The sequence below is a fragment of the Brassica rapa genome, chromosome A04 (genome assembly GCF_000309985.2).
Source record: "Brassica rapa cultivar Chiifu-401-42 chromosome A04, CAAS_Brap_v3.01, whole genome shotgun sequence".
In the NCBI taxonomy this organism is placed as follows: Eukaryota; Viridiplantae; Streptophyta; class Magnoliopsida; order Brassicales; family Brassicaceae; genus Brassica; species Brassica rapa.
Window position 1 is genome coordinate 16,378,565 of NC_024798.2, and position 23,579 is coordinate 16,402,143.

The following is a 23,579-nucleotide window of genomic DNA, read 5'->3' on the forward strand; positions in this document are numbered from 1 at the left end:
TTGAATATATAAATACATCAACTGTTCGAGTATTTATGATTATTCGGATACTTATTAGTTCGGTTCAGTTGCCTAGTCATAGTTCAGTTCAGTTTAGTTCTTTTAGTTCTGGGCAGTATGTCCTTGCCTAGTCATATATCTCAATTCTCAACTGAAGAACTACATATATTTCGAAGGATGAGATAAGCATTTTCGCATGTTTTATTATTATAAACATTTTTTAGCAAAAAAAAAAAAAACAACAACATAATAAAACGTTTTAAGATACTGATCGTTTTAAGTCTATAGGTTATTGGATACACGATAATATGATGAGACCAAATGTGAAAATAAGCATACGATATCACATGTATTCTTGTGATTTTATTGTACACGACAAATCTTGGTAAACCTCTGACATTAGGGTCGATCTCTTACTATTCATATCCTGAAATGGAGCAAAGGAGAGGCTCCATCAAGTCCTCTAGCCAAGTAATGCCTCGCCAATTCGGTCGTGGTGGTGTCTCTGTACTTGGGAGGGTTTTGTGTAGAAACAAGCTCTTTAATGGGGCCATATACTTGCTCATTTGGTATGGTGTGCATAAAGAAAGATGCTATCGAAATGCGCGGTTCTTCACTTCTGTTCGCCCAAACCCTATGCTCCACACTAACAAACTTATCGTTGCTTATAAGCTGCAAGAAACCATAACACATGCATATATTGGGATTTGTCAGAACATGGATTGCTGTTTACAAAAACTAATCAAGAATGAAATTAAAATATTTGCATGTAAGAGATCTCCGAGGTTAACGATAAGAGCTTTGGGATTAGGAGGGACATCGATCCAGCATCCATCATGGAGAACTTGAAGTCCTCCAATGTGGTCTTGGAGAAGAACAGTGATGAAAGATATATCTGTGTGTGAACTTATCCCAAAGGTTCGGTCAGGTTCTGGACAAGGCGGGTAGTAATGAGAGAGCAATGACAAGCTCTTTGCGCAGTCCAGTTCTTTGAGGTGGTTAGGTTCTAAACCAAGAGCTTCTGATAAAAGTCCAAAGATTAGTTCTCCTAACTTCATCATTTGCTTTGAATACTCCAACATGATATTCCTGAAATAGTAACCACCACGTACATTTCATTATTAGTTATATATATATATAATATAATATAATATTATTTAAAAAATAACTTTCTTATATAACGCTCTCACGTTAATCCTCACAGTGATTTGATTACTATGACATCCTTAATGAATTCTTTTAACCACATTGTTATCAAAAAGAATTATATATAGTAAGGTAATATTATTAAAACATACGTAAGTTACATATTAACATAGTTATATTATAAGAGTAATTCCCTAGGATAGATTTAAAACGTTTTTGTCACAAATATAAACTTTAAAAATAAAAATGACTAAAATAGACTTAAATGTTTTATCAAAAGAATCAAATATACACTTAAACCTATAGGGTTAATTAATCTAGACATTAGAGTTTAGAGTTAAGGAGTGGGCTTTGGGGTTTAAGGTTTAGGGTTTAGAGTTGAGTAGTGGGATTTTGGGGATATGATTTCAAACTTAAAAAAAAAAATTTAAAATTTTCAAAATAAAAAAATGCCATTGTGGTTATTTTAGTTTTATAGAGACCTTATTTTTGTGACAAAAACTTAAAAAAAAATCTATATGAGAGAATTACTCATATTATAATGCTGGTGACCTTAAACAATTTACATATTTCCTCATACATTAAACGATTTCCTTATTTTAGTTATTTTCTTAATAGAAAAAGAAACTACATCTAGTTAGTAAGGTTTATAAGGAAGCTACGTTTAGTTAGTAAGAATTATACGAGTTGTCCTTTTTTCCTATTTACATTTTTAATTTTTGATATTTTTTTAAATTCAATTTTGATATTTTTATAAACCTAAGGTGATAACTATACAATTTTCTACGAATTTGGACAATTCATAGAAAATATCAAATTTTACATAAGTTCATTATTATATCTTTTAATATATTTATATTTTTAGGGGCCTATCTTTTTTTTTGAAATACAAATAAATATATTTAAAATGTTCTAACAAAATCTTTTAAAAATCTTTTTACAATCTTTTTAAATTTACTTAAAAAAAATAGTTAGTTTTAATTTAAATTATCAAAAATATAATTAGAAATTAAAATTGAATTTAGTTTTGATTTATAAACGAAAACTAAAAATTAAAATATTTTTAATTATATTCAGTCATAATAAAAATGAAATTGATTAATTTCAAAATACATTCTACTAATAATTTTAAAATATTTTGTTAGAAATAAATATTTATTTCTACTTTAAGTTTTAAAATATATATAAAATATATATGCTAAAAATAAAATATGTTGGCATAACGGGTTACCATTAGTAAAATTAGTAAAATATATAATACATGTATAAAAAGTTACCTTATCTAAACTTTTTATATATAGTAATTTATTATATAAAATTAATAAACATAAAAAAAACTGCTAAAGAAAATCTAGCGATTTGAATTACGGGTTATGATCATAATATATTATATATAAAATAATTTTCAAATATATTTTTTCATGCATAAAAATTAGTTTAATAATCAAATGCAAATTCAATATGACAAATATATAATAAGAAGCAACATATATATATATGTGATGATTTAAATTTACACCATGAAAACTATTAAATTATTGTATTTAAAATAATTATACAAACATTTAAATATGTTAGTAACTTTAAAATTGTATATTGATTATGTAAAACAAATATCTATATATAAACATGAAAATATATACCCGCACAGTTGTGCGGGTCAAAATATAGTTTCTATTAAAGATGATTTGAATTTTGGTGCAAGTGGTAAAATGTCACTTTCGTTTGTACAATATTTTATATCTAATTTATTAAAACTGAAGTACAATTTTACTTAATCCTAATTTTTTAAAATATTTACCATGGAATGCTATTGCCTTTTAATTTAAAAATTAATCTTATTAATTTGATCTAACCAAATGATTTTTTTTATCTAATCATGATTTGGTGGGCCACACTTAAAAACATAATCGATAGCTTTAACTATTAGTAGATTTCATTCCTTAACTTATAGCAACATATGTAACCTAAAATTTTTGTTTTTGTTTTTTTACTAAATTTATTATTTGGAACTAATATTAGAAATATTGTACAATACTACGTGAGCTAATTAATATCCTAATATCACGATGGAATCTGATGAACTAATCTTACATTTCGTAATATTTATCTAACATTTTAAAAATTAAAATGTTCACTAATGTTACCCATTGTCTAAAGTGGAATTATTGGCCACTGAATCAAATAAATATTAACAAAATAATGATTTTTCATGGGCAATTCACTACAAGAAAACAGCGGTATTCTGACGGACGATCCGACGGAAAATGAATTCCTCGGAATATACCGAGGCATTTCCGAGGCAATTCCGAGGAAATACAAAATTTTGCTTCCTCGGAATTCCGTCGGAATATTCCGACGGAATTCCGAGGAAAACACATTTCGTCGGAATATTCCGACGGAATACCGAGGAAACTAGTATTCCTCGGAAAAAACCGATGAATTCCGAGGAAATATTATAGACGTTAGAGAGCCGTTGGAGAGCCGTTGGGGGATTTTAAAAATTCCGAGGAAATTCCGACGAACTAGCCGTTTGCATCGGAATTCCGTCGGAATTTCCTCGGACCGTCGGCAGGATTTCACCTATAAATACAAGCACCCCTCTTCCTCTTCATTCACACCATATCTTCATCCTCCCTCTCACTTTCTTTACACACGAATTTGATTCATAAAAAACATGTCTTCTTCCAATTATTTTCGTTCTTGGATCGATCGACCTCATTTGGATCCGAACACGAGATTGCTTACGGAAGAATACCAACAAGGTATAACCGAATTCATGGGGTTAGTTCACCGACAACCGGAAGCAAAAACAGGTATGTTAAGATGTCCTTGCTCTAATTGTAAAAATAAAAAAGTTATTAAAGAATGGGATGTTTGGACTCATTTATATTTGAGTGGGTTTACACGAAGTTACAAAATTTGGTATCATCATGGAGAAACTGATTATGAACTTGGTAGTACTAGCGAACCTCAGCCACCGGTTAGATTAGAAGATCCAATTAGAACGGATGTAGATTACGGTGTAGGTACTGAGCAGATGGTAAATGATCATTTTAGAGGGGAAGATTTACCCAATGCCGAAGCTAGGAGATTTTATGATATGTTGGATGCTGGAAAGCAACCATTGTACGAAGGTTGCAGAGATGGTCATTCAGCTTTATCATCTGCTACAAGATTGATGGGCATTAAGACGGATTATAATTTGGCTGAAGACTGTGTGGATGCGATTGCTGATTATGTAAAAGGTATTCTACCTGAAGATAATGTAGCTCCTGGCTCATACTACGAGGTTCAGAAACTCGTAGCTGGTCTTGGTTTATCGTATCAGGTAATAGATGTATGCAGAGACAACTGCATGATTTATTGGAGGGCGGATGAACAGCGGGTTTCATGCAAATTTTGTGGGAAGCCTCGTTATAAAGATACGAGTGGAAGAATTCCAGTACCATATAAAAGGATGTGGTATTTGCCTTTGACGGAAAGGTTGCAGAGGCTGTATCTGTCTGAACGCACAGCGCAACCAATGAGATGGCATGCGGAGCACTCAACAGATGGTGAGATCAGACATCCTTCAGATGCAAAAGCGTGGAAGCATTTCCAATCAAAGTATCCCGACTTTGCGTATGAGAGAAGAAATGTCTACCTTGGATTATGTACTGATGGTTTCAGCCCGTTTGGCAAGAGTGGAAGACAGTATTCTCTATGGCCAGTCATTCTTACACCATACAACCTACCCCCAAACTTGTGCTTGCGACGAGAGTTTTTGTTCCTCTCGATTCTCGTTCCCGGACCAGAGCATCCTAAGAGATCACTTGATGTGTTTCTTCAGCCACTAATATATGAGTTGCAACAACTATGGACTCAAGGTGCTGAAACATACGATGTTTCGTATAAAGAAAACTTTCAAATGCGGGCAGTACTAATGTGGACAATAAGTGATTTTCCAGCATATGGTATGTTATCTGGATGGACAACGCATGGAAGGCTATCATGTCCATATTGTCAAGATAACACTGATGCTTTCCAACTAAAACACGGAAGGAAAACGTGTTGGTTTGACTGTCACAGGAGATTTCTACCACCAGATCATCCATATCGTAGAAGTAGGAATTTGTTTACGAAGAACAAGAGGGTGTTTGACAGTCCACCTCCGGAAATTCGTGGGAAAGATTTGAAGACACAACTTAGAGATTTTGGTGCAGAAAGAACGCCAGACGTCGGTGGACATGAGCATTTTCCGGTAGATGGTGTTGGAAACCTACATAACTGGCACAAAAAAAGTATTTTTTGGGATCTGCCATACTGGGAGGATCATCTACTAAGGCATAATTTAGATGTCATGCATATCGAGAAGAACTTTTTTGACAACCTGATGAACACGATCCTTAATGTTCAAGGTAAAACAAAGGATAATTTGAAGTCAAGACTGGATTTAGTCGATATATGTGCTCGTTCAGAACTTCATGTTGATGAGAGTGGTAGGGCTCCTTTTCCCATATACCGACTTGATGCAGCGGGAAAGGATGCGTTCTTTGATTGGATTTCAAACGATGTGGAATTTCCAGACGGTTACGCATCTAATTTGCGTAACTGTATCGACAGAAAGGAAGGAAAGTTTACTGGCTTGAAAAGCCATGATTGCCATGTAATGATGCAGCGTCTCCTTCCGTTTGCCTTCAAGGAACTATTACCACGAAATGTTCATGAAGCAATTGCAGGGATAAGTGGTTTCTTCCGCGATTTATGCACAAGATCAGTGACTCTTGAAGGTATTGAAAATTTGAAGACTAACATAGCTGTGATTCAGTGCAACCTTGAGAAGATATTTCCTCCCTCATTTTTTGATGTTATGGAGCATCTTGTTATTCACCTGGTAAGAGAATTGGAGCTTGGTGGTCCTGTGCAGTATAGATGGATGTATCTGTATGAGCGGTATATGTTCCATTTGAAGAAGATGGTGAAAAATTTAAGTAGGGTGGAAGGGTCTATAGTCGCACAGATGATCAATGAAGAAACTTCAAACTTTGCCGAGTACTACTTTCCAGCAGAAGTTCAGACCAAAAACAGAAGACCTGCTCGGCATGATGATAGAGGCGAACGGGCAACATATCATTGGAAGGTTCCAGACATTTTCACAGACGTTGGACGACTTAGCGGAAAACCAAAAGACCGTCGACTTACTGATCAGGAGCGCAGTCATTTGCAAACATATTTACTCACCAACTGCGAAGATGTTCTTCAATATGAAAGGATTTTCATGGCAGAAAAGCGGTTAGAATATAGATACGCCACAGAGGACGAACTAGAAGAAATGAAGCAGAGAGAATTTGGTGGATGGATGTTTACCTATGTGAGTGATGGTTTGGCCAGAGGTGAAACATTTGACGATTGGATACGCGAGATGGTCGTTGGACCAAACTTTGTTGTGAAGTCATATCCGAGATTTTGTACTCGAGGATATGCATTCACAACTCAGAAGAGGAGACGTTCGAGTACGACTTACGATGCTGGTGTTTGTTCTGCATCAGGAGATGATGTATACTACGGACACATAAATGAGATTTTGGAAATCAAGTATTTGGGCATGGTTGGATTGCGCTGTACTGTTTTCTATTGTGACTGGCACGACAACACTCCAGATCGAGGTGTGAGAACAGATGCATTTGGTGTTACATCAGTAAATTCAAGACGGAAGCTGCAATATTATGATCCTTTCATTCTTGCTTCTCAGGCCGATCAGGTTTGTTATATCAAGTACCCCCGGGTAAGGAACAGAGATGATCCATGGGTTACTGTTACAAGACTCAACCCGAGAGGCCGAGTTCAGGGAAGTTCTGAGCTGGAAGACCCACTACAACCAAGCACATCCGGCAACTTAAGTGCAGCAGAAGATTTAGGTGGAGTTGGCCTTGCACCCGCTCCTGGTCCCGCTGCTGCACCTGGTCCTCTGGGAGTGATGAGGGTTGCGGAGTTGGTTCGACAGCCCGGTCGTGACCATCTTCCCTATCTCACTGAGTATCCACATGGACATGGTCAAACATGGTAATTTAAACTTTTATTTTTTAAACTATTTTTAATTTTTAAACTATTTTTTTATTAATAATTTATTTTTTTTGTTAGGTTCAACCGATCCGGGAACGGGATCAGCGCATGGATCAACCGTATGATGTACTCGGCCCTCGACAGCGGACATCCGACTTTCACTCACTTCCCTGTCGAGAAGCAGCATCTGTGGTTTCAGCAGTTTGCGGTAAGTATTCTAATTTTTAAATTATATTTTTTATATTATTAAAACTATTTTTTGTAATTATTAAACTATTTTCTATATTTATTAGACATTTTAAATATTATTAAAACTTATTTTTGTAATTATTAAACTAATTTATATATTTATTAGACATTTTAAATATTATTAAAACTTATTTTTGTAATTATTAAATTATTTTTTTAATTATTAAACTATTTTTTATTTATTAAAACGACGATTTTTGTAATTTTTAAACTATTATATTTTTGTGCTTAAAAACTATTTTTAAACTATTTCAGCAAGAATTCAACTGGAATGCCGATGATACGCTCTCTATCTATCACCATTTTGTCCATAAAGTTATGGACAACTATGGGAAGCAGATGTACGAGTGGAAGAAGAAGTGGGAAGTAAACAAGGTAGTTTTTAATTTATTAACAATTTTTAATTTATTAAACTATTTTTAAAATTATTAAACTTTTTTTTTTTAAATTAAAAGGTCCCAAAGTCGATGAACGGCACGGTCTGGAAGGAGTTGTGTGCGCATTGGGATAAAGAAGAGACGAAAGAAACTTCTTCCACCAACTCCAACAACCGCAGGAGCGACCGTAAAGGAAAGGGCATCTACAAGCATAACTTGGGTGCTCAATCTATTGCCACTCTGGCGGATCGCATGGTAAGCTCAACCGCTTTTTCTTCAATTATTTAAGTTTCAGAATTTTATTTTTTTTGCATTTTCAAATCTCTAATGTTTGTCTAATTTATTTTTTTTCAAGGCGGAAGAAAATGAAGGCCACCCAGTTGATGATCTCGCCCTTATGAAAAGGGCGTATACCAACAAGAAGACCGGCCAGATTGATGATGGTCTTGTGAGGGACGTGGTCGACCTGGTCCAGACTCAGGTGTATGACGAAGTGTCTCAGCTTCAAACCGATGATGACGATTCGACGGCCTCGACCAACTTGTCTCGGGTTCGAATCAACGAAATCGTTGAATCGGTAAGTTTTTTTTTTTAAAAGTTCAATTTAATTATTTCTTGATTTTTATTTTATCATCAATTTAAATTATCTTAACTTCGTTTTATTTATATTTCAGTCGGTTCCAAAGAAAAAGGGACGTTTGGTCGGTTTGGGTCGTCGCTCCCGGTCGGCTGCTCCTTCTTCTGCACCACATGCGTATGTTGATCCAGAAGTTCTTACGGCTCAGCTGAAGGACAAGGATGATCGGATATCTGCGTTGGAGGCTCAGATGGCAGCTCAACAGGCGGGCTATGAGACCCAGAAGAGGCTGAACGAGCAGATGATGGACATGATGAAGAGGATGTACCCGAACGAGACGTTCCCGAACATTCAAGACCCGTAGTTTTTTTTTTTCCAAAAACTCTGAATGTTTTATTTAAATTTGAATATTATCTACTATGTTTTATTTTATGTTTTATTCAATTTTAATTTTAAATTTTAAAAATTTTAATTTTTTTCCAAAAAAAAATAATTTTAAAAAAAAATAAATTTTTTTCAAAATTCCGAGGGAATGGAGGTCCTCGGATAATTCCGAGGAACTTTTATCCCTCGGTAAATTCCGACGAACATTAAGTTCCTCGGAATTGTCTGAGGGAAAGGATTCCTCGGAATTTTCCGAGAAACTCAATTCCCTCGGAAAATTCCGAGGGAAGAAAGTTCCTCGGAAATTTCCGAGGAACAAATGTTCCTCGGAATTTTCCGAGGAACAAATGTTCCTCGGAATTTTCCGAGGAACAAATGTTCCTCGGAATTTTCCGAGGAACTTTCTTCCCTCGGAATTTTCCGATAAATATTCCGAGAAATATTTCGTCGAAACTTCCGAGGATTGGACCATCGGAATTCCTTCGGTATTTTCCGAGGAACCTTCCGACGAACATTGTGTCCTCGGAGTTTCCTCGGAATTTTGTTTCCTCGGAATTCCGTCGGAAAATTCCGACGGAATTCCGAGGAATTATGAATTTCCGAGGAGTTATTTCCGAGGACTTTTTTCGTCGGTATGTCCTCGGAATAACGTTATTCCGACGACATACCGACGATTTTTTCCCTCAGTATCCCGATGTTTTCTTGTAGTGATTGTCAATAATAGCACCTTTTGAAGTTTATGTCTCAAAAATAGCACTAGAAGGAGAAAGTCACAAAAATGACATTCATTAAAAGATAAAATATCTATAATACCCTTGGTTTAAAATTAAATAAACAAACAAAAATAAATTTAAAAATTTTTTTTTTATAGTTTCAGATTATATGTTTTCAGATTCGAAATTTTTTTCTTTCAAAAATTTTTTTTTTCAAAATTTTTCTTTTTTTTTTAATTTTTTTAGAAACCCTAATTCCAAAACCCCACCCTTAACTCTAAACCCTAATGTTTGGATTAATTAATCCAAGGGGTATAAGTGTATATTATCTCTTTAATGAAACCTATTTTTGTGACTTTGAGCCTTGAGTGCTACTTTGTGAACAAAAACTTGGTTTGGTGCTATTCTAGTCTTTTTCTCATTTTTCATTGATTCCTTATTTCGGATTAATTGTTAAGGCTAAAGTGATATCAATAAAATCCAAAATTTTACAAACACAGAAATTAAGTACAAAATTATAATTTTATAAATTCTGCCCTTTACTCTATTAATTTAAAGTCCTATTTTTATCTACTTAAAAATGTTCATTTAATTTTTGGACCTATTCCATCTCACTAGAACTATTAGCCATATTCAAATCATGTTTTATTAAAGGTAAAATATATTTATTTTATTTTTTAGATATTAAGGTAATGGTTAAAACAACTAAACACACCGATTTCCACTATTTACTAATATTGTGACAATTTTTTTTCCTTAGTAACAATATTTGTTTTATGGAAAATACATTTAGAACTATATATCCGATTAGATTCTTTGAACTTAGAATGTCTAACAACTTAATCACTTGATATTTTTTCATCGCCAACGAAGGATCTCGACCTTTACTGACCTAATGTCTACTCTATATAATCTATCAACCCCTAAAACTGAATAATACCCGAACTTCCTCTCAAAATCAATTATTTTGTTTTTGTTTTCGTTGATGTTCCATTTGAGTTCTAAGATTATATAGTTTAAACCTCTTCTTTATTAGTACTTAAATTGTGACATTTGGGTCAACAATTTTTCCAGTCTTTGCATAAGTGACGTTGTATACTTCTATATATGCAAGTATGACTGCTTAAAGTTTTGGTTTTGTGTTGCTTCTGTTTATTCCAATTTGTATACATTGAGAAAAATAAAGTTTCGTAATTGGCGTCGTTTTGATTGCCTTTCAGGGTTTGTTTCATAGAGAATGTTATGAGTGTCAGTGTGTGTCAAAATTATCTGATTGATTATCATGCAGTATCCTGGTTTCACATCTATGGGATGAAAAAAAGAAAAGAAATTAACCTAGGTGATACATCAGTTAGTCTTCTTAATTGATTAAGAGCTTGATTGGTTTCCCCGCTACCACCCGCAAACGCAGCTTTTGCGGTTGGTAGCGGTTGACAGCGTTTCGAAACAATCATACAAACCGTTATAAATCGCTTCAAACCGCTCCGAGCCTCTTAAAATCAAAAGCTGGTTCCAGCTAGCGTTTGCGGTTGCGGGCGGTTGCGGAAAGATAATTTTTTTTCTTTTTCTTTAAAAACCATATAAATACAAAAATAAAATAAAATAAATTTTTAAAAATGGAATTATAAAAATACTAAAATATATCTATTATATTTTAATTAATATTATAAAATTTTAAAATAAAAATATTTTCTATAATTTTAAAATTTAAAACTATAACTTTGAAAATATAATTTACATATTTATTATAATATTATGATTTTTGATATTTTTATAATTATCTAAAATGTAAATATTGTTAATTTATTATTTAACCGCTGCTGTATTTAGTATTAAACCAGTCATAAGTATCCCGCAAACGTACCAATTTTTAACCGCAGAACCAGTCGTACAAATCTCTTAAAACCTCTAGAAACCGCAACCACCCGCATCCGCAAACGCCCGCAGCCGCAACCGCAACCGCTGCGTTTGAACCAGTCAGGCCCTAAGAAGCAAACTACATTGATGCTTCCAAGTTTTTCGGAGCTTACTCTAACATAATATAGAGAATCCAGTGTTTATGAACTTAAAAAAAAAAAATCGAACTCGATATGTTTAATAAAACCAAAGTTTATGGGTCATACAATACACAATTTATGATTCCATTATTTAAACTTTTTAAAAAATAATAACAAGTCATACGATAAAGATATGATTAAACCTGACGATTAGTTTTTATTTAACATGTTTAAGTCAATAACATATAAATTTTATTATATTTAGATTTTATATTAGAAAATTATTAAATTTAATCTACAAAAAGTATCCTGCGTTTCAACACGTAAAAGTCATGTTTTAAAAAATTATAAATACAGATATAAGAATTTATAAATTATTTTTCATATTATTAATAAAAACCCTAAACTGGTATTTAATCTCAATCAAATTTATCTCCAGTTTTTTTTAGTTTTATTCAAAGTATATATGTGGGCCATTCACCACAATAACCAAATTTGTTTTTTTGTAAAGATATATATATTTTTAACTTGAACAGTTCCGCACTGTAGCATAATTATAGTAGCAACTGGTTAAACTGAAATAGACATTTTCCAATTACAAGCCATATGTATGCATGGACCTATAGGTGTTATGAGTACGTACCCACAAATCTTTGGTAAGTCCTCAGCTCTAGGAACATCATGAGCCATAACCGTGGTTAAAGTATCTCTCCAGTTAGCAGCTTGAGAGCTATAGAGATCAAAATTAGTGTTATACTTAACCTTCTTGGTGATGTCTCTGCTATAAAATCCTCTCTTCACTTCCGTGTCTTGCTCATGAAACCCACGAGTCCCCTCCTTCATCTTCTCCATTACATCAAGTGGAATCCCATGTTTTATCACCTGGAAAAAACCGAACTTCTCAACCGCGTCTCTCACTTCCGCAACCACATTCTCTCGTGTTACCGTGGACTCGAACATGCCACCTCCAAGATCGATCGTTGGAATCACCACCGTCGAGGAGTGTTTGATAGGGTTTTCTACGGTGACATGTGGTGAATGATGGAAAATGCGAGGGATATGTGTGATTCCGGCGTCGACGAGACCCTTAACTCCAATTTTCATCTCGTCGAATGCTTTTACCTCACTGTCACGGTCGTATAAGCCCGCCATAGTGTCTTTCTTACTATTTTCTTTTAATACAAGAACAAGGAACTGAAGAAAGAGGCAGACTTGTGACTTGTGTGTTCTTGTTGTATCAGAGCTCGGTGACACTCTCCGTATATATAGCAACACAAATGTGTTTTGGTGTGTGAACAGAGAAGTTGAAATAATTACACTTGTTTGTCCAACTTTTTGGTTGATGTTTATGTGATATATAGCCCATGTGAATTATGTGGTATATACTCCTTGAACTCAGCTAGTGCGGTCCTAAAAAAATTAGGTACCTGGTACCAAAAAAAAAAAGGAGTAGAGGTGAGGTCCCCTCTCGTCGTCGATACAATTATTGTACTACGTAATTCTCCCTTTTTTTCTTTTTTTAGTAGGGTATAATTATTTATGACAGTAATTTTATAAATAAATAAAGACCATAATGAAAACCGTATTTTATTGTATATCTTTTTATTTGTTTTACATGTTTCAAAATGATATTTTAAATAGATACATTTTTGTATTGATAATAACTAATTGTAAATTTCAAAAAAAATTACATTTACTAAATTCTTATTTGATTATAATTATGAAAACTAGATAATCAAAAATAAGCATTTAATACCAAAATTTAATATATGATTAATATATAGAAAAAATTAAAACATTTATCATTTTGAAACGAAAAAGGTATATCTGATTTAACATGGGTCCTTAATTAATATAGGGCCTTCTGCAAAACGATTCATAAAACATTGTTGTTCAGGACCAGTCTTGAAATTCCATTGCAAGTGTTTAATGTCGTAGTTTTCAAAGATTTTTATTTTTCTCATAATGCGTACTTTTTTTACAAGGTCTTTTTGGTATGAACTGTCAAGAATCATGGTCTCACTTTTTTTTTTGGTTCACAAGCTCAGATATTTTAACTCTAAATTTCTCTCCTTATACTCTCTTGTTGCCGTCCTCCACCGTCCAATACCAACTTTGATGCCAACTCTATCATCTTGACAGTGTAGTTAACGACTCTACTGTGTGAATGTGTCCTCTCGCAACATTGTATTCCTCTATATACTCTTAGCGTGTTCAGATGTTACATAATTGATTTCATCAAGTTCCTTTACCTAGAGTTTAACAACAATAAAAAATACTTTACGCAAAACGTCTAAATCAAAATATATTTCCCTACGGAAGTGGAGTTAAAGACAAACCTAATCATGTTTGTTGTATAATATCATAGTTGCGTGATTTGGGGGAAGTCTCTCACACAGTATTTAAACATTCTAAAAAGAGAAATAATAGAAAACAAAAGAAAGTGATCACTTCCACAGTATCTCATGAGAGGTGAAAACCATTTCTTTGTTGAGAGATTGCAAATATTATAAGAAACTCTCTTCCACCATTTGCGATGTAATAGTAAGTGTTAATTTATATTTTTATTTAAAGTTTATTTATTTTGCAAACTGATATTGTTTACTTTATACTGAGAAACTATGGGAAAAGGCGGAGGAAAGAACATAAACCCACACAAAATTGGAGAAATCTTCTCTCTCTCCTCAAAACTTCCAACTTCTCTCTACCACTTTGACTGCGTTTTCTGGCTCTGGCGGCCGCCTTTGACGTGTGTGGCCGTCGGGAGCTCTCTCTCCTCCTCTCTCTTTAATTTTTGCTTCGTTTTGCCTCTTCCTATCCTTCCGTCGATATGCATGATGTTGTGGTCGAGGCTCCACCGAGGATTCATTTAGATCCGCTCCGGGGAGGAGGGGGATTAGATCCGAGGTCTGTGGGCTCTGATTGGAGTATCAGTGAGGCGGTGGAAGTTTGAGGTGGCTCGAAGTCGGCGTTTTGGTGTTCACTTCCAGATCTCAGTTTTTCCTTCGTAGATCTGCAGCTCTGAATGGAAATTGCGGCGTGACGTGTGGTGTTTGCGGCGGTCTCGCTCCGGGTCTTATAGTGTGGTACTCTGAAGTGTTTAACTTCGTTGTGGAGTGGGGTTTCAAGCGCTCCCTAGATAGCGACTTGGTGTCTCGTTGTCTGTCAAAGGTCCGTCTTGTGCCTAAGGGGGATGGCGACTCGGTCTTGTCGAAGCGTGCACGGTGGATAACACGGCTGTGTGGTCATTCTGTCTCTGTGGTTTGCGCTTGCAATCGAAGTTAGGAGTCTCAAGATCTGTCGTCTATGGCTGCTCTTCCTCTTCTCTGGTATTGCTCTCTCCTTGTTCTATCGGCGTCATTTGCAGGTTCGTGTTGCTCTGTCCTAGTGTCTGAGCCTTTAGCATCGCATTGTTTGTTGGTCTTCGTCTCTTGCGTGTGGCTACAAAACGGTGCGCATGAAAGACTAGATACATGTTCTGTGTATTTGGAGTAAGGGTGCGGTGCAAGATCCCGGTGAGTCAGTAGGGTCTAATGTCGTTGTGGCGACTTACTTGAGACCGGTCATCCTAGTGCGTGGTGGTTTCACTTGGACCTCTGCGTAGTCTGTTCTCTTCTTACTGCTGATGCTGATGTTTACGGTCGTTGCTTGCCTCTTTCTCGGCCGTTTTGGTTCTGTGGCCTTTGGGTCCGCGGTCTGGTATAATAGTCTACGGGGTCGAGCATCTAGGTTTTTGTTACATGAATAAAGCTCGACCTTGCCTTGCGGTGCTCTTGGCCTAGGGTTTTTGCTGCCTGATCGTGCTGTCTTAGCTTTGAAGGCTTCCCGTGAGCTGTTCTTGGCTTAACCTGATCATAAAGAGTGGATCATCGGGGAAGCGAATATTACCGGGTTATGTCTTTCGGTTTAACTGAGGTTGCTCCTTTTGCGGCAAATGGGAAGTTCCATCTCTGTCTAGGCTGGTGGTTAGCTGCTCGGCTTGTTGTGTCAGTCCCAATATAGGTTTGGAAGATTCTCTGTTTAGGGCATCTCCAGTGAGACTCTATTTTTCATCTATAATTTACACTAAAATAGAATAGCTCTATTATAGTGTAACTTTTGCTCTAATGATGTTACCCTATAATAGAGTTAATCTATTATAGAGTAAAATATGACGTTATTCTATATTTTACTTTATAATAGGATAACACCATTCGAGCAAAAATTACACTATAATAAAGTTAAATTATAGAAAAAATTTGAGTAATTTGTTTTGAGTCGGAAAATAACTGGACCAAATTATTTTATTTAAAGTAATTTGGGTTCCATTTAATTTGATTTTAGTTTCAGTTTAAATCTTGATTTAACTTATTTTGACCAATTTGAGTAATTTGTTATGTATTGTTGTAGAACCTACATGGTATGTATCAAACATTTTTCTATTATATGGCAGACGATACTACACGTAGGTGTCAAACATTTTTCTATTAACATTGCTTCGTGTTCAATATATACGGATTTGTGTTAACTTAGAAAAGTAACGGATCAAAACTATTCGAAACCAAAAAACGTTATGATCAATAAAGCAATTATAATAAGTTTAGGGGAGGAATTAGAACCCCTAGCTTGATCGACGTTTCCAATGCCAACTAGTTTAACCTTAGCACATGCCCTAAATATAAAAGGAGCACGTAGGTCTAATCACAACTTCCCATATAACAATATCAAGAAGCGACAAATGATGGATGATGATCTACATCATATTTCTTTCGTCTTTACTATAGCATAGTTATTTCAAATCTCTTCAGTCCATGTGCACCCTTCACCGCTAAATTTATGTCATTTTTCTGGTTAAATACAAAATATCAGGTTAGTTAATATGAACCTCCATAGATCTACTCCATGGAATAGAAGATTTCCATGAAAAAAAATTGTCATGGAGGTTCAGATTTATGTCATTTCTTAAATTTAGCAATGAGATTTTATCATCAGATTCTAAGTTCTCTATTGAATTATATGATAATTAATTTAGTAATAAAATCTTTGTAATATCTAACAAAAATAAATGTTATTTAGGCGTAAGCAGGAACAACAAGAAAGTGATCTATCAATATTCTTTTTGAAAATTCCTCACATGATAATAGAGGGAATTTAATAATAGACGGCAATATCTTATTAGATCAAACGTGAAATAAACATTTCAATGGGACTACAACATGTAGTTATCCTTTTTCTCAAACGTACAAAAAAGTGTAGTAACTTCAGAAACCATATTGTGCATCTGTGTGCACTAAAATTTTATTGGAAACACAAAGGAAATAACAATATAGATTCAGATCAGGTTCACTTATTTTGTTCAGATCCTTAAATGGCTCAGCGAATTGTTCACATCACGTTTTCTAGCCACATAGTGGTTGGAGGCTTCCGGAGTGGTTTCCCTGTACTTGGGAGGGTTTTCTTCTGACAAAAGCTCTTTAATGGGTCCATATACTCTCGGACTTGTTGAAGGAGGATGCACAAAGAAAGATGCAACCGAAGTGCGTGGCTCTTTACCTCCATTTGCCAAAACTCTATGCTCCACACTCACAAACTTGTCATTCGTTATAAGCTGCAAAAAAAAAAAACACTATTAAGACCTTGTTTTCTTACTAATTATGGACCGTTTGATTATAAGTGTAAACAACAACTTGCCTGTAGTAGATCACCAACGTTAAGGATAAGAGCATTAGGATTAGGAGGAACATCGATCCAGTATCCATCATGGAGAACTTGAAGTCCTCCAATATGGTCTTGAAGAAGTATAGTGATGAAAGATCTGTCTGTATGCTGAGTGGCGCCCAGCGTTAGGTCTGGCTCAGGACACGGCGGGTAACAATGACAGAGCATCAACAAACCTTTTGCACAATCCATTTTTTTGAGGTGGTTAGGCTTCAGCCCTAAGGATTCTGATATGAGCTCAAATATTAACTCCCCAAACATCATCACTCTCTTTGAGTAGTCCAACATGATCTCCCTAAAACACTCAAACATAAAATAAACTCTCAAAACCCATCAAACAAAAACACTAATGAAGTTAGTATTAATTAAAATCAAGAGAAGCCGTGTTCGTACCTACAAATGTCCGGTAAGTCATCGGTTTTTGGAACATCAGGAAACATAAAACAACTTAAGGTATCTCTCCAGCTCGCAGCAGGAGAGTCATAGAGATCAGAGTTAGAGTTATACTTTATCGCTTTGGTTTTTTCACGGCTATAGAACCTTTTCCTCGCTTCTGGATCTTGCGCGTGAAACGCACGGATCCCATCTTTCATCTTCTCCATGACCTCGAGAGGAATCCCATGGTTTATCGCCTGGAAAAAACCGAACTTCTCCATGGCGTCTTTAACCTTCTCAGTCACTTCCTTTCTTGCGACCGTGGACTCGAACACGCAACCTCCCATATCTATTGTTGGGATAGTCAACGTAGAAGGAGGTTTAGGGTTAGTTACCGTGGCTTGCGGGTTATGGAATATGCGTGGGATTTTTGTGATTCCGGCGTCGACGAGACCCTTCACCCCGATTTTCATCTCGTCGAATGCTTTTACCTCACCCGCACGGTCAAATGTTCCCGCCATTGTGCACTTTGACTCCAACCTTTTTTTTTCTGAGTGTTTTATGAAAGGAAATGGAGAAACTTGTGTTGTGTTTTGATCGAGTGACCTAGCTATGTCTCTATATATACGGAGGGAAAACTGGCGAAGGCATGAAATAGATGCCAAAGAGAAGGACGGGTTGTGTAATTAATCCATTCAGCGGCGTGCCAATACCTAAAAAGATAATACTCTAAAAAATGGTTTAGAAGTCTGTCTAATAATATTTTTAAACAACTAAAAAAAAATACAGTCTATTGTCTTAAAAATCGGTTTTGGCGATCGTCTAATCACCAATTTCATATAAAAAATCTAATTACCATCTAATGATTTTTTAAACATTGATAAAAACCAAGCGAAACACAATGTGTTCTTAATAAATCCCCTTTTCAATAAAAAATCGAAATTGACATATCATCTTAAAAAGAAACAAACAATTCGAACATGGCTGACAATACAGTTTTCATGGTAAGCTTAAATAAATTTTAGCATACATTTGCCGCATCATCAATCTGAAATTTGAGAAAATGATGTGAAAAGATGAATAAACATCCGAAATGCGACGTTGGTTCTTAGGGGCAATCAAAAAAATTCGCACAATGCAATTTTAGAAACATCAATACGTAACTTTCTTAGGACAATGATTCGATATTACTATCAATATTAAATTTCTCAATTCTCAAAATAGTAAGAGTCTTGAATATTTTTTCAGATTAAGAAAATGGCAAATCTCCAAAATAGCACATTTCTAAGTTTATATCACAAAAATAGCACTCAAAAACTAAAATGACCAAAATAGCATTTTATCTTTTGAAAAGTTTAAAATTTTTTATTTTTCAAAATTTAAAATCTTATCTCCAAAACCTCACTTCTCAACTCTAAACCCTAAAACTTAAACTCTAAACCCTAAACCCTAAATTCTAAACACTAAACCTCATCCTTTGAATGTTATTTTTGTAACTTTTGGCTTTGAATGCTAGTTTGGGAACAAAAATTTGATTTAGTGCTATTTTGATCTTTTTCTCTTAAGAAAACAGTCATTTAAACTTCAGAAAAGTGAGATTTGGAGTAAACGCTAGGACGATTTGTATATCTTATAAATAAAGCATACTTACCCAAGAAAAATATTATGCTAAAAGAATGGATATACGTATAGCTTGAAAATGTATTAACCAATTGTATTAAGTTCCAAACGTTGTTATCACTCAAAGCTGTAATAGGATAATTTTTTTCTTAAGTCAAATTAATAACAATGCACAATCGACTATCTAATTACTCGAACATGATTTTCCGAAGTATTGTCGTTGTTTTGCATCAAATTCAGCAATTTATCTTTTATTTTATTATATTTGGGTGGCACAAGCATATAGCTATTCTTCTTTGGAGAGCTAGGTAAATTCTTCTGGATGAAATTTGTATCTTTGTTTATCAAATCGTGTTTTGTTAAAGAAGATGATTATTCATCAAATACTTGTCTCATCCTCCTGATAGTTTTGCATTATCATCACTGCACGTGTCAGTTCTATTGTTTTGTATTTTCCTATTACGTCGGTTGGTTTCACCGACCTCTCTCCCTATATAAATGATCACTCATGTTCATTTGTATAAGAATAAATAATCAAGAGAAATATTATGATCACCTCAGCTTCCTCTCACGTAATACATATATATTAAAGTCAACATCTCATTTTTCCTTTTTCCCATCGATCAGAATATACGTATAAAAGAAATAAACACAAATCTTCAACCTCACCTTTTATTTACAACATGTTTATATTTTCTTTCATTTATTAGTGTATTAACCTTACTTAACTTCTTCTACTGGAAACTTGAAAAATGTTCTGATATTCCAAGTATAGTAATTTGCTGACATCATTTCGTAGTAGTTAACCGGAAGCCACTAATTGGATTAAAAAAAGGCTGACATCTATACTATTATTTGAGAAGTAAATTTTTGCAATGGAGTTCTCACGTTAAAAGTTAGAGCGGTTAATATTGTTTATATCCTTAATGAATAATTATATAAATTAGTTAAAATATAAAAACGAATTTTAAATCTATCTGGTTAAAAAAGTAATTAAAATTAATAATAAATCGTTTATACACATAATGAATAAATTATATAAATAATCAAAAATAAATAAAAAACAAAAACGAATTTAAAATATATCTGATTAAATAAGTGATTAAAATTAATAATAATAAAAATTATTTAAAATATAAATAATTAAAAACAAACTCTCACGTTAAAAGTTAAAGCGGTTAATATCGTTTATATCTTTAATAAATAATTATATAAATTAGTTAAAATATAAAAACGAATTTCAAATCTATCTGATTAAAAAATAAATAAAATTAATAATAAATCGTTTATACTCTTAGTGAATAAATTATATAAATAGTCAAAAATAAATCAAAAATAAAAACGAATTTAAAATATATCTGATTAAATAAGTGATTAAAATTAATAATAATAAAAATTATCTAAAATATAAATAATTAAAAACATATTTTCATTAATACTATTATATTTATATATTATATTAGATAATCGACTATAAATAAATATAATAAAAATAAATTTTTGCAACAAAACTCTCACGTTAAAAGTTAAAGCGGTTAATATCGTTTATATCTTTAATGAATAATTATAGAAATTAGTCAAAATATAAAAACGAATTACAAATCTATCTGATTAAAAAAATAACTAAAATTAATAATAAATCGTTTATATCCTTAATGAATAAATTATATAAATAGTCAAAAATGAATCAAAAATAAAAACGAATTTAAAATAAATCTAATTAAATAAGTGATTAAAATTAATAATAATAAAAATTATCTAATATAAATAATTAAAAACGAATTTTCATTAATACTATTATATTTATATATTATATTAGATAATTGACTATAAATAAATATAATAAGTAAATTTTTGCAATTGAGCTCTCACGTTAAAAGTTAGAGCGGTTGATATCGTTTATACTTTTAATGAATAGTTATATAAATTAGTTAAAATATAAAAACGAATTTCAAATCTATCTGATTAAAAAAGTAATTAAAATTAATAATAAATCGTTTATAATCTTAAAGAATAAATTATATAAATAGTCAAAAATAAATAAAAAATAAAAGCGAATCTAAAATATATCTGACTAAATAAATGATTAAAATTAATAATAATAAAAATTATCTAAAATATAAATAATTAAAAACGAATTTCTATAAATACTATTATATTTATATATTATATTAGATAATTGACTATAAATAAATTTAATAAAAGTAAATTTTGCAATGGAGCTCTCACGTTAAAAGTTAGAGTGGTTAATATCGTTTATATTTTTAATGAATAATTATATAAATTATTAAAAATATAAAAATGAATTTCAAATCTATATGATTAAAAAAATGATTAAAATTAATAATAAATCGTTTATACCCTTAATTAATAAATTATATAAATAGTCAAAAATAAATCAAAAATAAAAAGGAATTTTAAATATATCTGATTAAATAAGTGATTAAAATTAATAATAATAAGAGTTATCTAAAATATAAATAATTAAAAACGAATTTCCATTAATACTATTATATTTATATATTATATTAGATAATTGACTATAAATAAATATAATAAAATTTTCAAAAATAAAAACATGTTTTGAAACATAAGATAATTCTTAGATATATTCTGTTATTATCTGAAAATAATATTTTATTATAAAATTTATAGTTAGATATAAAATAATTTATAATTAAATACTAATCAAACAAATAAATATATTTTCTAAAATATATGTGAATGTTTTTAAAATTTAATACAAAAATAAGCATATATATATTTTGATAAAAATTAATGAATAATAATATTTTATTTATATGTTATATTTAATAATTGACTATAAGTAAATATTATAAAATTCTCAAAAATAAAATATATTTTTAAAACATAAGATAATTTTTAAGTATGTTGTGTTTTTATCTGAAATAATATTTTTATTATAAAGTTTAATGTTTGATTTATCTTTTTAAAAATATAATTAATAATTTATTATGTTGATTTTGATTTAATATTTATAAACAGATAAATATTTATAAAAATACTATGTTCGCATGTGCAGACAGAACACCTAATTATTTTAATAAGGATTGAACGTGGACGACAGAGAATCAAGGAGATATATTGAGATATCGTCAGTATTATTCAAAAAGAGATCATCAATATTATATCATACTATTAAAAAATTATTATCATATCATCGAGATCGTATCTTTTAGGCCTATTTAGAATTATTTTATCATTATCAATAATATATCATATTAATAAAATCATTTTTATATTTTGAATGGAAACGATAGAGCTGCATCTTTGGAATTGATGTGATTTAAAAGTTATAAATGTCAGCAATATTCATGAATGTTCCTATAAATATTTCCAACTTTAATTACATTTAACTTGGGAAAAATAAAAATTGAAACCAAACCTAAATTTTTAATTGAAAATCTATTGTGTAAAATGAAAATATTTTTATAATAACATTATATATATATATATATATATATATATATATATATATATAATATTTTAGATTTTTTGTCAACATGTAATATTTTTGTTATATATCATAATCAACAATTCTAAAACTAATGTAAAAACAACATATATAAACATATTTAAATAATATTATATAAACATAATATATTTTCAATTATAAAATTTCACTGATTTATATTTTGTTAACCATGATGCATAAATTGTTTAAATAGGTAATGCTAACAAAATGAGATCTGGTCGGAGATAAAAAAGCATGTGACTTCTTATCGGGGCTGGCTCCTTACTATAAAAGGGCTTTGGACAAAACTAATTATATATTTAGCAAGAAGCATTTTAATATATTAATCAAGTTGATATGATAGAAGTATAATAATTTTTAGAATCATTTTGTTTTTTTTTTGTCATCTGTTAGATTAATAAACTTTTAACCGTTCGAAACATGATTTTTCTAGAGCCATAAACCGACAAGGTAAACCATAAACATAACCTTTCGAAACCAAATTTAAATAGACAAAAACAAAAAAAAAAATGATTTCACATAAGCAAGACGAAAATATGATCACTGAAATCTTCTTTGGAGCACACTCATAATCACCATTGATACGAAGCTGAACGATGACAGAAGCCAAAATGAACGAGAAAGCAATGACGATTCAATTTATTTGAGATGAGATAAGATCTCTAAAACCTGTTCCAAACCAGGAACCACAAGCCAACACCACTCAAGAACAAGCTTCAACTACAGGAAGCCACGAGAAGACGTATCTAACACCTCGAGAAGTCGACGAAGTAGACCGTTGACAATCAATTACTCAAAGACCGATCGCAATTGAACTATAACTGTGAGATGACAAACTAAGTCTCACATTGGAGAATTAGACAAGGAATATCTAATATATAAAGAGATGTCCAACTCTAATAG

At 32.2% G+C, this 23,579-nt stretch overlaps 2 protein-coding genes across 2 annotated transcripts; both read right to left on the minus strand.

Moving 5' to 3' along the window:
- Positions 1-11: 11 nt before the first annotated feature.
- Positions 12-13,011, minus strand: LOC103865075 (probable 2-oxoacid dependent dioxygenase). The gene is made up of 3 exons (XM_009142856.3): positions 12,132-13,011; positions 768-1,089; positions 12-672 (listed from the first exon to the last, which is right to left on the minus strand). The coding sequence occupies exons 1-3, from the start codon at positions 12,638-12,640 to the stop codon at positions 421-423; spliced, it is 1,083 nt and encodes a 360-aa protein (XP_009141104.1). The 5' UTR covers positions 12,641-13,011; the 3' UTR covers positions 12-420.
- A 3,614-nt stretch (positions 13,012-16,625) lies between these two features.
- Positions 16,626-18,743, minus strand: LOC103865076 (probable 2-oxoacid dependent dioxygenase). Its single transcript, XM_009142857.2, has 3 exons — positions 17,579-18,743; positions 17,159-17,480; positions 16,626-17,075 (listed from the first exon to the last, which is right to left on the minus strand). Exons 1-3 carry the CDS (start codon positions 18,079-18,081, stop codon positions 16,824-16,826), a joined length of 1,077 nt encoding a protein of 358 aa, XP_009141105.2. The 5' UTR covers positions 18,082-18,743; the 3' UTR covers positions 16,626-16,823.
- Positions 18,744-23,579: the final 4,836 nt, after the last annotated feature.

What these genes read in the sequence shown, in the direction of transcription:
- LOC103865075 (XM_009142856.3), bottom strand. Translation starts at nt 12,640, where the DNA reads ATGGCGGGCTTATACGACCGTGACAGTGAGGTAAAAGCATTCGACGAG. An exon ending in GACTTACCAAAGATTTGTGG is followed by an intron (nt 1,090 to 12,131) that starts GTACGTACTCAT and finishes TTACTATTTCAG; the next exon opens with GAATATCATGTTGGAGTATT. An exon ending in ACCTCGGAGATCTCTTACAT is followed by an intron (nt 673 to 767) that starts GCAAATATTTTA and finishes GGTTTCTTGCAG; the next exon opens with CTTATAAGCAACGATAAGTT.
- LOC103865076 (XM_009142857.2), bottom strand. Translation starts at nt 18,081, where the DNA reads ATGGCGGGAACATTTGACCGTGCGGGTGAGGTAAAAGCATTCGACGAG. An exon ending in GACTTACCGGACATTTGTAG is followed by an intron (nt 17,481 to 17,578) that starts GTACGAACACGG and finishes TGAGTGTTTTAG; the next exon opens with GGAGATCATGTTGGACTACT. An exon ending in ACGTTGGTGATCTACTACAG is followed by an intron (nt 17,076 to 17,158) that starts GCAAGTTGTTGT and finishes TTTTTTTTGCAG; the next exon opens with CTTATAACGAATGACAAGTT.